This window comes from Rhineura floridana, chromosome 4 (genome assembly GCF_030035675.1).
Source record: "Rhineura floridana isolate rRhiFlo1 chromosome 4, rRhiFlo1.hap2, whole genome shotgun sequence".
NCBI lineage: Eukaryota > Metazoa > Chordata > Lepidosauria > Squamata > Rhineuridae > Rhineura > Rhineura floridana.
Genome location: NC_084483.1, coordinates 4,764,059 through 4,776,444, shown reverse-complemented (window position 1 = coordinate 4,776,444; position 12,386 = coordinate 4,764,059). Strand labels below are relative to the sequence as shown.

Here is a 12,386-nt window from a genome sequence, read left to right as displayed (position 1 = left end):
CCACTGCTGTAATTAGCTAGCTACTGATTTCCCTCCCTACCCATTCACTACTGCCACTCCTCCCTACCCTGAAACAACATTCGCAAGCTCCTTCAACACCACAGGATCTGTTCCTGGAGACTTTAACTATTCAGAGTAGCAAGGTGTTCTCTTACCACTCCTTCTAATGAAAGCCCCTGATACAACTTGTTCTACTTTTCCCTTGTTGGAGAAGACGGTGGCAAATAGTAGTTCTTCCTTCTCTCAGGCTCCTGTTAACATTTCCCAGTTAGTGGACCTATACTATCTTTGTTCTTCCTCTGCATGCAGCCAAAGAAGCCTTTTTTATTCTTAACATCCCTTGCAAGTCTTGACGCATTCCTCCTGACATCATTCTTACAGTTTTGGCTTTCCTGACATCATTCTTACATACACACCCTTGGTTATATGTCTCTCCTTCCATTTCCTGTACATGTTCTTTTAAAGATTCTGTTCATTAGATTGCTTCCTGTGCAATCATAATGGCTTTTTAAAGGCTTCTCCAGTATTTCCATCTCATTGCAATAGGTTGAGATTTGTGCCTTCAGTATTACACTCTTCAGAATATCTTGTCCCTCTTGGATTCTTTTTTCCACTCAGAATTTCTAGCCATAGCTACCTACCCAACTTTTTCTCTGAGCTCTTTGAATCAGCTTTCCTAAGTCCAAGGTGTGTCCATGTTCAGTTTTCACATCCCTTGCTATTGCAGATTCCAAGGTGACATGGTCACCTTTCCCAAGGTTACTGCAACTCACTTTTTGAAGCTGTTCTCTGTTGGTCAGAATTAGGTCAAGAATAGCCGATCCCTTTGTTCCCTCTATCTGTTGAGAGACGGTTGTCAGCAAGGCAAAAATTGTTGAAAATTTATTTCTTGGCAGAGTTGGACTTCCAGTAGATGTAATGGGGGATTTCAGCTACCCTGACTACTATGGCTCTCCTCTGTGAATGTTATAATCTTTCTTATATGTGTTCCGGGATGGGCAGATTTCAGGCATTTGTTTTTTACTAGAACCTTGAGATCCACCTACCAAAGGCAGGTGTAAAAGATAAGACCCATTGAAATAAATGGATTTTTGTCATAACATATTTCAGTGGGTCTACTGTATGCCTTGGATACATTGATCCAATGTACATCAACATGGCAGCAAAGAGTGGGGTCATGCACAGGAGCCCCATCCCTGACATTTTATATTTATTAAATTTCTGTCCCTCCCTTCCAAAGGAGGCCAAGGCAACACTACTTTCCCAATACATCTACACATAGAGCACAAAGGAGATCTGTGTACATAGGGTTATACATGCAAATGCTTCCGAAGATATGGAACCATGATTGTTCCCCACTCCTTATTCCCATGTTCCATGAACATGGGAGCTAATAATGCCTTTATAGGGCTTTAGAATTAAAACATTCTGAGCCAAGGAATTTGTTTTGTGTGCCAGAACTTAACTGAGTTTCACACAGAAATCCATTCCTGGTCCTACTCCTACCACTGCTTTCTTTGTTTTATCAATATAATGAGTGGGGAGTCTTCCCCCCCCCATTGTTAAAAACAACTGGAAGTGAGAAATCCTCATCTATCTGGTAAAACCTCATCTATCTTCTGTCCACTCATGTAGTTTGCTGGGCAGTCTGTAGTGTACTGCCAGCACAATGGCTTGTTGAAGAAGCCAAGATCAGTCTCACAGGTGAGAAGCAAAAATTGCTGCTTGTTTTGCCTAATCCTGGTTTGTGTTTCCCTGCCTACTTCTCCAGTACATGTCTTCATTTCTGTACTGACATTCCCTCACCATATCACTTGCTCCTCTTACCATCGGCTGGCTGCACAAATAGAATGGGGAATTTCCCTTAATTTTGCCTTGCCTGCCTAAATGAGCTCCCTTTGTTTCCTCTCAGAATAGACACACCTAATGTTATCTTGATCAGAAATTGCTAGTCCTTGGCTACTTCCCCAGTGGAATAAAATATTTTTTTCTCTGCAGGACTCCTGCCTACATCCCCATTGAATTTTTAACAAAGACTTAAATGGGTAAAACGATCAGGGTAGTCAAATAAAAAGTTGTGCTTTCAACTTGGCAGTCCTGCATAGACACTAATAAAATTTCCTCTCCTCACAAAGCAGCTCAGTGCTTCAAGGGCTGCCTTGAAAGGGAGTGTTTGTGATAGAGGAGTTGGATGGAGAAAGAGCCTGTTGCTTCACACCTCTAGCTTGGTGAGCAGCTGGAGTGGGGCACCAAAACAAACCAAGATTAAGCCAGGATCCTGAGGTTGCACTTAACAAATGGTAGTTCAGACAAGACTGGTAAGCAAACAACAGTTCATGGTTTCAGATTGTAGTTTGCCTCCTCCCCCAATGAAACCATGGCTAGTTGCCTGGGATGAGTTTTGACATTCAAACGAACCATAGTTGGGCTAAAAACAAACCATGGTTTAACACTGCATGCAAATACAGCTCTTAAGTGTAATTGAAGCCTCTAGACTGCTTTTTCCGTACAAGTAGAATTTGCTTAGGTATTCAAGATTGCTTCTCCATATTGTACAACAAAACACAGGAGTAAGGCTGATGCCTACCTACTTTTGCACTTGTCTCCTATAGAGACTTGACTGAATTCATCTGTTTACCAGGTAGTCTATAGTTTTATTTGCAGTTGACACCTCAATCAGTCCTGTAAAGCAGTCTGGTCATCATTTTTTTGTGTACTAGGGTTTTTAGAAGTGGTTCTGTACTCAGGTGCAGTTCTTATTTATTTGTATTTTTTAAATTACGTTTTTGTGCTGTCCAGTAACAACACTGGACAGTATACATATTTTAAATTATAAAATAAAATTCAGTGTGAACATAAAATGAAGTTAGACACCCATATTTACAAGGGACCTTGAAAATTACGATGGGCTTGTAAATAGCCACTTGCCTGAATATCCATGGTGAATAAAAATTGCCACCAGGGACCAAATGAATTTTATAAAAGCTGGTTACATTTTTACTACTTAGCCACAACAATTGACATAGGCAGGTATGGACTAGTAACTTCTGTGATCTTGCTTTCAAGGTTGCTTTAAGACTGGGTTGTATACAGTACAACATGAGTGCAAGGGGAATTTCCCACCACCTAAACTCCAAAAATCTCTCTTAGATGCTGAGGAATCCTCAGGAAATGGCTGGAATTGTGGAAGGGGGAAATTGGTGTGAAGGCATTTTGTACAAGATACATTTATAATCTGTCTAAGAGCTCTTAATGATATCTTGTTTCCTAAATTTCTTCCATGGTTTGACAGTTGTGATGACTTTACAAGGTGAGGACCCTAACTTCTTTTGCTTGCTGGCTCCTTCCCTGATTTTCTTTTGTGTAGGAAGCATGCAGGAGAAGGAATGAGAGCTTTATAGATCACCAGCTACCAGTCAAGATACTTCTAGACATACCAGATGAAGGTGGCTACAAAACAATATGCACAGTACTGCTGCATGCCGTGGTTCGGGTTGGATCCAGACAGCTGCTTGTTTATGTATATGTGGGGTTCCTCAACTTTTGCCAACTCCTCCCTCCAGCTGTAGTTCCCCATGCTGATCCTTAGGGTTTACGAGCCCTCTGGATTGGTTTTTCAGGGGGCCAGAGGGGACTTCAGTGAAAAGGAGGAGGTGGGAAAGGCTCTGGGTCCTTAGGATCCATCTCAATATCAAACAGAGTTTAAGGTAAGCTTACATTCCAGCTATCTCTCCTCATACGCATTTCAGTTTTAAATGTTGGCCATGGTTATTATATCAAGAAAAAAGTATATTTGCATAAAGTAGCATCCTACAATTATATTTTACTCTTTTAAATAATCCTGGAACCTGCTTTTATCTTCAGAATGCTTTAATTAAAAATCGGATATAAAATAACTAGTTTGTATTTAATTCCACAAATTGCTTTTTTCCTTTAATTAGGAAAAGGCACTGCCTTCCCCATATCAGCTTGCCCTGCTGCCATAGATTTTCAGTTGATGCACTGTTCTGCATTTCCCTTCATTGTGGAGGATAGTAGGTGGTTACTGGGACAAGGCCTTTTCAGCCATTCCATCCAGGCTTTGGATCTCCCTCCCCTCAGAGATCTATCAGGCCATTTTACTCCTGATTTCTGTGTCTACATTGACATTGCATTCCTATACATGTCTACTCAGAAGTAAGTCAATGGGACACACACACCCTTATGTAAGTTTTATATTACAGTGAGATACTGTTTTGAGGGCTTTGGAGATTGGTTAGCTTTCAGTTTGCTGCATTACGACTAGGATTTGGGCGCTTGTTCTACTGTTTCAGCTGTTTGGGTATATCTGTCTGTCCTATCTATGAATGATTTTTGTATCTAGAGTTGTTTTGAATGTTCTATTTAGCAGAAAAGCAGGTTACAAAGAGTTTTAAAATGAAACTGGCAAACAGCATGATTCAAAGGAGAATCTATCAATTCTTTGAGGGATATCCAACTATGTCATGTTCTTGGTAGACCCAGGTCTACTTTGAGTATGACTAACATTGAATGTCACTCTTTGCTATGAATACTTTTTTAAAAAAATCTAAATACTACTCTTGCACATCTCCTTAGGCCTGTAAGTAAAAATTGTCGCCTAACCAGTACTGTACAGTAGAACTGGTATTACAACTTGAAAACAAGTATTTTTTCTTTTATTATTTGCTTGTTCTATATTGTTAAGGGCTACAAATGTGTCTAAAGGTATCCCTTGTTTTTAATCTGACCTGCTGATGTTGCTCTGACTAAGCTACATGCAAGCGGTATAGATTTTAGTATTATTTAGCACTTGCTAAACCTGCAAAGAGCCAATCTAGAACACACAGATGTTCCCCCATCCCTTTTTATCCTTGCAACAGAGGTAGGTTAGGCTGAGAATGAGTGGCAGGCCCAGGGTCATCTAGTGAGCTTCATGACTGAGTGGGAATTTGAACCTGGGTCTCCCTTATTCAAGTCTGACACTGTCCACTATGCTACACTAGCTTTAGTTCTAGAATCTTGAACAAGTTATAAGGACACTATCACAGCTGAGAAACTCTTGTGTCTCTGCTGTTGAATAACATGCAGAAGCAAATATGAAAATATACATTCCTAGTCTACTGGGTTAGAATTCAATGCAAGGTTTTATGTGAAAGGGAGGTGGTTTAACAGTCAATAATTTATTTTATTATTATTTATTTATTTATTTATTATTTGTTAAATTTCTATATTGCCCGACTAGCATAGCTCTCTGGGCGGTGTACAACAGAGAAATAATACAACAAAGAAATATAAATATACACAGTATATAAGTAGCCAAACAATAATAATAAACAACAAACTAATGAAAACATCTCAGTAAATATACAATTAAGCAATCCCCACATACTTCACAACAGTGTCTAACAAAAATATGCTGTAGTCCAAATAACAGCAAAAATGAATCTCCAAAATTAAATCTTGACCCCAAAAACAACTAAAAAACAACTAACCCCAGTAGTCTATAGACAACCCGAGCAGCAGGTTCACGCGCACATACACACACACACACGGTCTCTGGCCCCTTCAGCAGTTGCTGCTTTTGTAGCTGGAGAGGAACAGGGCCCCACCCCTCCAGGCCAGGTGGAAATTAGCCAGAAATGCAGGGAGCAGGTCTTGCAGAAACTCACACAGGTAGATGGTCTCTGGCCCCTTCAGCAGTTGCTGCTTTTGTAGCTGGAGAGAGACAGGGCCCCGCCCTTCCAGGCCAGGTGGAAATTAGCCAGAAATGCAGGGAGCAGGTCTTGCAGAAACTCACACAGGGAGATGGTCTTTGCCCCCTTCAGCAGTTGCTGCTTTTGTAGCTGGAGAGGAACAGGGCCCCACCCCTCCAGGCCAGGTGGAAATTAGCCAGAAATGCAGGGAGCAGGTCTTGCAGAAACTCACACAGGTAGATGGTCTCTGGCCCCTTCAGCAGTTGTTGTTTTTGTAGCTGGAGAGAGACAGGGCCCCGCCCTTCCAGGCCAGGTGGAAATTAGCCAGAAATGCAGGGAGCAGGTCTTGCAGAAACTCACACAGGTAGATGGTCTCTGGCCCCTTCAGCAGTTGTTGTTTTTGTAGCTGGAGAGAGACAGGGCCCCGCCCTTCCAGGCCAGGTGGAAATTAGCCAGAAATGCAGGGAGCAGGTCTTGCAGAAACTCACACAGGTAGATGGTCTCTGGCCCCTTCAGCAGTTGTTGTTTTTGTAGCTGGAGAGAGACAGGGCCCCGCCCTTCCAGGCCAGGTGGAAATTAGCCAGAAATGCAGGGAGCAGGTCTTGCAGAAACTCACACAGGGAGATGGTCTTTGCCCCCTTCAGCAGTTGCTGCTTTTGTAGCTGGAGAGAGACAGGGCCCCACCCTTCCAGGCCAGGTGGAAATTAGCCAGAAATGCAGGGAGCAGGTCTTGCAGAAACTCACACAGGGAGATGGTCTTTGCCCCCTTCAGCAGTTGCTGCTTTTGTAGCTGGAGAGGAACAGGGCCCCGCCCCTCCAGGCCAGGTGGAAATTAGCCAGAAATGCAGGGAGCAGGTCTTGCAGAAACTCACACAGGTAGATGGTCTCTGGCCCCTTCAGCAGTTGCTGCTTTTGTAGCTGGAGAGAGACAGGGCCCCGCCCTTCCAGGCCAGGTGGAAATCAGCCAGAAATGCAGGGAGCAGGTCTTGCAGACACTCACACAGGTAGATGGTCTCTGGCCCCTTCAGCAGTTGCTGTTTTTGTAGCTGGAGAGAGACAGGGCCCCACCCTTCCAGGCCAGGTGGAAATTAGCCAGAAATGCAGGGAGCAGGTCTTGCAGAAACTCACACAGGTAGATGGTCTCTGGCCCCTTCAGCAGTTGCTGCTTTTGTAGCTGGAGAGAGACAGGGCCCCACCCTTCCAGGCCAGGTGGAAATTAGCCAGAAATGCAGGGAGCAGGTCTTGCAGAAACTCACACAGGGAGATGGTCTTTGCCCCCTTCAGCAGTTGCTGCTTTTGTAGCTGGAGAGAGACAGGGCCCCGCCCTTCCAGGCCAGGTGGAAATCAGCCAGAAATGCAGGGAGCAGGTCTTGCAGAAACTCATACAGGTAGATGGTCTCTGGCCCCTTCAGCAGTTGCTGCTTTTGTAGCTGGAGAGAGACAGGGCCCCACCCTTCCAGGCCAGGTGGAAATCAGCCAGAAATGCAGGGAGCAGGTCTTGCAGAAACTCACACAGGTAGATGGTCTTTGGCCCCTTCAGCAGTTGCTGCTTTTGTAGCTGGAGAGGAACAATTTTAAAATTGTGCTGGTACATTGAAAGGTCTGTCACATAATTAGCATGTTTAACTGAACTGTATACATCAAGTTTTATTTCAGCCTTCCCTGACCTTAGGTGCTGGTACTGATGGGAGTTGTAGTCCAAAACATCTGAGGGGACTCTAGGTTGAGTACACTGCATTAGTTCTTTCTAAGAACAATCATAAGCTGTGCTGTTGAATCCTCCAAACATGTAAATGAAGGGTCACAGAAGCCACTCCTTGTTCAGATGCTCCCTTCCACGTTGCCTTTGGTTCAGTTTTCTTCTCCCATTTCCAATGAGCTAGTCCCACTACATGAGAAGTAAAGGTAAAGACAGGCAAGTGTTCTAATCGCTTACACTCTCGCTGTGAGCGGTTTTCACAGTTGCCTTCATTAACATCCTAGCTATTAAATATTTTCATTAATTCGTTCTTGAATTGCATATTCAATTCTTCCTCATATTGCAATATGATCGTATGACTTCAAATTAGAATGACTATAGCAAGATCTTTTATTTCATCATATTGAAAAATGTAAAGCATTATATCATCCTCAGAGTGCACTCCTGTTGAGATTCAGACAGTGGCAACGAGAGAGAAAGAAGGCCTTTTCAGCAGTGCCCCTCCCCCACCTGCGGAATGTTCTCCCCAAAGAAGCTTGCTCACCTGGTACCCTCTTGCCAATCTTTTTCGTGACAGGCTAAAACTTTTCTTTTCTAAGCATCTTATTGGCCAGTGTTTTATTGAAGTTGTGTGATCCGAAAGGGATGGATGTGTGTGTGTGCTCTTCTGGAGGGGATTCTGATAGCTGTTGACTTGTGTAGTTCAGTCATGATGTTTTCATACTGTTAATCTGTTTTGAATGGCGTCTGCTAAAGGCTTTTTAGTGTAGTCAACTCATGCATTTACCAAATAATAACTTTATTGTATATTGGATAATGCAGTGTGTGGCCAGTGCTATTAAAGTAAAAACTTGTAATGAAAACTACAGATGCTGCTATGGAAATATAATTGAACAAGACTTGTGTCTTTCTCAAATTCTATGTCACTTGTTTATATGTAGTCATTTTCTTTAAGTTGGTTGTATGCACCGTATACAATTCCAGTGTTTTTGATAATATGGTATGCTTTATCAATCGGATAAAAATGATAGCTTCCATTATGTTAAAAACTATTAAAACTATTTCATGGATAGCTTGTTCTCCTATCCAGGCAGAAGGGTATGTTTCCTGCAGTGATGAGTCTGAGAGAACTTAATGCTTTTCCTGTTACAGATCTTCCATTGGGCTCTTTGAAAACTTTGATGCATAATGGCTGCTGCAGGCAAGCTTGTACTGTAGTGTATTCCCTGTTCAAGATGAGAGCTTGATTTAATGGCTTTTGAATTCTTTCAGATACATTGCCGTGCAATAGTTTTAATTCATCTGGAACAATATCTTGCTAATACCACTGCATATTTTTCTGATGCTAATTGCTCTTCTTGTTTTCTAGATATGAGACATGAGTGTTGGACGCAGAAGATTAAAGTTGCTGGGGATTCTAATGATGGTCAACTTCTTCATATATGTGATTGTGGAAGTGTCAAAGAGCAGTGGCCAAGTGAAGAATTCAAAAAGACAAGTTATAATACCAAATGCAAGATTCTGGAGAAAGTATGTTCCTCACAAGGCATATTGGAATAAACAGCAGCAGAAGTTGGAACGCTTATCCAATCCTATTTTTACATTGCTTACCAATGTGACTGTGGAAGAAAGCTTATCCTATATTGGTAACCTTTCAAATGTTTGTGATCCTGACCCATTTGTCGCTTCACATATTAATGGCTTTGAAGACTTGCCAGAAAGATTTAAAGACTTCTTGCATTACTTGAGGTGTAGAAATTATTCGTTATTAGTGGACCAACCGCACAAGTGCAAACATAAACCTTTTCTGCTTCTGGCTATCAAATCGCTTATTCCCCATTTTGACAGAAGACAAGCAATCCGGCAGTCTTGGGGAAAAGAAATTAAATCGGGAGATGTAACTATTGTGAGGGTCTTCCTATTAGGCCAGACCCCTCCAGAGGATAACTATCCTGATCTCTCAGATATGTTGAAATTTGAGAGTGAAACCCACCAAGACATTCTTCTATGGGACTACAGAGACACTTTCTTTAATTTGACTCTGAAAGAGGTACTGTTTCTGAAATGGGTCAGCAATACCTGCCCAGGTGCCCAGTTTATTTTCAAGGGAGATGATGATGTTTTTGTGAATACCCATCAGATCCTGGATTACTTGAAGAGTTTAACCAAGGATAAAGCCAAAGACTTGTTCATAGGTGATGTGATCAAAGATGCTGGACCTCATCGTGATAAGAATCTGAAGTACTTTATCCCAGAAAGTATTTTTGAAGGCTCTTATCCTCCATATGCAGGAGGTGGTGGGTTTCTCTATTCTGGTGATTTGGCATTAAGATTAAACAATGCATCTGACCAAGTACTTCTCTATCCTATTGATGATGTGTATACTGGAATGTGCCTTCAGAAACTTGGGCTCGCTCCAGAAAAACATAAAGGCTTCAGGACATTTGGCATCGACGAGAAACATAGGGATGATATTTGTTCCTACACAAATCTAATGTTAGTCCACAGCAGGAAACCTCAAGAAATTATTAAGATTTGGACGAACTTGCAGGATCCACATTTAAGTTGTTGAGTACATATATGTTGAAGAGCTCTCCAAATTTGGGTATAATTTCTTGGCTAAATGGTTAGTACACTGTGTTCATTCAGTGGTTTGTTTTGCAAAACACAACTAGCTATAAACAGTTTGTCCAGAACTTCTAAAAGAGAAACTACATCAGTAACAATTCTGCACATCATGAGGATATGGCATGTAGACGTAATCCTTCTTTCTACTGTCATGTGTGTTCATTACTTTCATCCAATAAAAATGGAAAAAGCATACCCTTTGGAAGTTGTGATTAAACTAATAATTAATTAAATGATTGGTTAGCTCTGTGATATCGGAAGGGCTTTCCTGTTTTTTAATGCTAGTAATTATTTGATTCTGGTGGTGGAATCTATACACTGTTTGATTTGTTTCCTGAGATGAGATACCTTGGAGACTTCGTTGGATCTCAAATTCTGGAAACTAACTTCAAAATAAATAAATATGGAAGTATCCAACTGAGTCATACTTGGAGTAGACCTATTGAAATCAGTGGACTTTAGTCACAACTAATTTAAGTGGGTCATCTCTGAGTTTGGCTTAGTCAGATGCAACCTATGATGAATAATGCCCGTATCACCAAATGATTGGTTTTTGTAGCTTTCCTTTTCTTCCTCATTATATCCCACCACTGAATAGTATTCAGTTAAATGTGATGGAGACATCTGTGCAGTCTATGGTTGAGAAGCTGTATAGCAGAGGTAGGGAACCTTTGGTCCTCCAGATGGTGTAGGACAGCAACATCTGGAGGCCAAAGGTTTCTGACACTTGCTATATAACTTAATACTTGAAGTGTAATTTGGGAGGTTAAGTATTGTTTTGTATCAGACTTAGGTGAAGGTCAAGCATTTTACACTTTTTAAATTGCCATCAGACCTATACCTTCTCCTTTTACTTATCAGTAGGCTTAACATTTGTTGAGTTATCTTTTATATTGTTAAAAAATCAGGCAACTTGACTGATATGATTAATTCATCTATGAACTGTTAATTGGCTTAGATCGGCTGGGCCTTCTCTTCAGGCTAGGGTTAGAACGTCATGAAAATGTGGCAATTACTGAGATCTGAAACTACTTAAGTGACCCCTAACATTGTAAAGGGTATCTTGGAGGCATGGATCCTAAAACATTCTAACTCCTATCTGCCATATCTTCATCTGTGTTATGTCAGACAATTACTCAAAACAGTGACTGCTTTCTTTATATATGTAGAAGTGCCTGTATTTATTGTTCAGATTGAAGACCAAAACATTTTCTTAAGTATATTTAAGAAACATTTGTATAGTGTTGTCAGTGATATTTAAATAGAGTACACTATTTTAATGTGCTGAAATATAAAATGTTAAATAAAGTTAATTGTTTTTGAATTTGAAAAAGATGAAGTGTGTACATCCCAATTTGTCAGATACTTACATAATTCTAAATAATTCGTGTTATAGCAATCAGTATATCAGGAGTATGTGAAACTTTTAATTTACTAGAGTACTGTAATGGTTTGGTTTGTGACTTGTTGCATGAGCAACAAAGCCCATAAAACTGGAACATGTTCTTGTCCATAGCAGATGTCTGCAATTGCTACTATTGGACTACTTGTAGGGACAGGCTGTGACCAGAGTATTGTACCGGAAATGCCTATTACTGTTGGGTACAACATGGCGGCCCAAGAACATTGCCATTTCCATGGTGTAGGTGAGGCTTAATGGCATTATGACGTGTCATTTCAGTGGGAGAGGTTGTGAGATAATGCACAGTTTTGTTAAAAAAATTCTGAGCATGAGATATCCAGAGCCTCTTGTAAATGGCTTTGATGATTGCAGCCCATGAGGAATGATGATGCTGAGCATTTTGAGGAGCTCTTAGTTTTATATGATACCACAGATAAGTAAACATCTCAGGAAGCTTCCTACCCCTTATTAACAGAAGCTTGAAGTAGGTGCATCAATAGATGAGAATAGGAAAGACTTCTATGCTTCATGGCTTAAGAAGATGTTCTTATTGGGGGTTGCTGGTTTTGAGTAACTAAAATTAATTTCTTAATTTTTAAAATGTGTTTAAATATTGGCTAAGTGTGTGGATTTGCTCTAAGAGGGACATAATAGATACCTTCCTGCCTTCAGGAAGGCTGGATCAAGACCATTTTGTCCATACGAAAGACAATTAGAATTAGAGATCTACTGATGGTTGAAGTCAGCATAACTATGCTAGATACCTGCTGCCATATTAGCTGTTATAAGCATTCAGAATGCTTTCCAAACATCAGGGCACATACTGCTTCTTGTGAATTGCTTCAAGTTTCACAACTAGTAAATTCCTTAACACTGAAATCAGTCTAGAATACAGAATGAGAACTGCAAAAGTAAAATTACACAGTGCACTTTATACAAAATTGGTCTGTCTTAAACAATTTTT

The 12,386-nt window shown here is 40.9% G+C and overlaps 1 protein-coding gene across 2 annotated transcripts in view; it reads left to right on the top strand.

Moving 5' to 3' along the window:
* B3GNT2 (UDP-GlcNAc:betaGal beta-1,3-N-acetylglucosaminyltransferase 2) overlaps positions 1 to 11,353 on the top strand; it is a 33,733-nt gene extending 22,380 nt beyond the window's left edge. For both annotated transcript variants that reach the window (XM_061622291.1, XM_061622293.1), the window contains exon 2: positions 8,762 to 11,353. In XM_061622291.1, coding sequence (XP_061478275.1) covers positions 8,771 to 9,964 — 1,194 coding nt within the window. In that variant the 5' untranslated portion in view covers positions 8,762 to 8,770 and the 3' untranslated portion in view covers positions 9,965 to 11,353. The remainder of the gene's footprint in view (positions 1 to 8,761) is intronic.
* Positions 11,354 to 12,386: the final 1,033 nt, after the last annotated feature.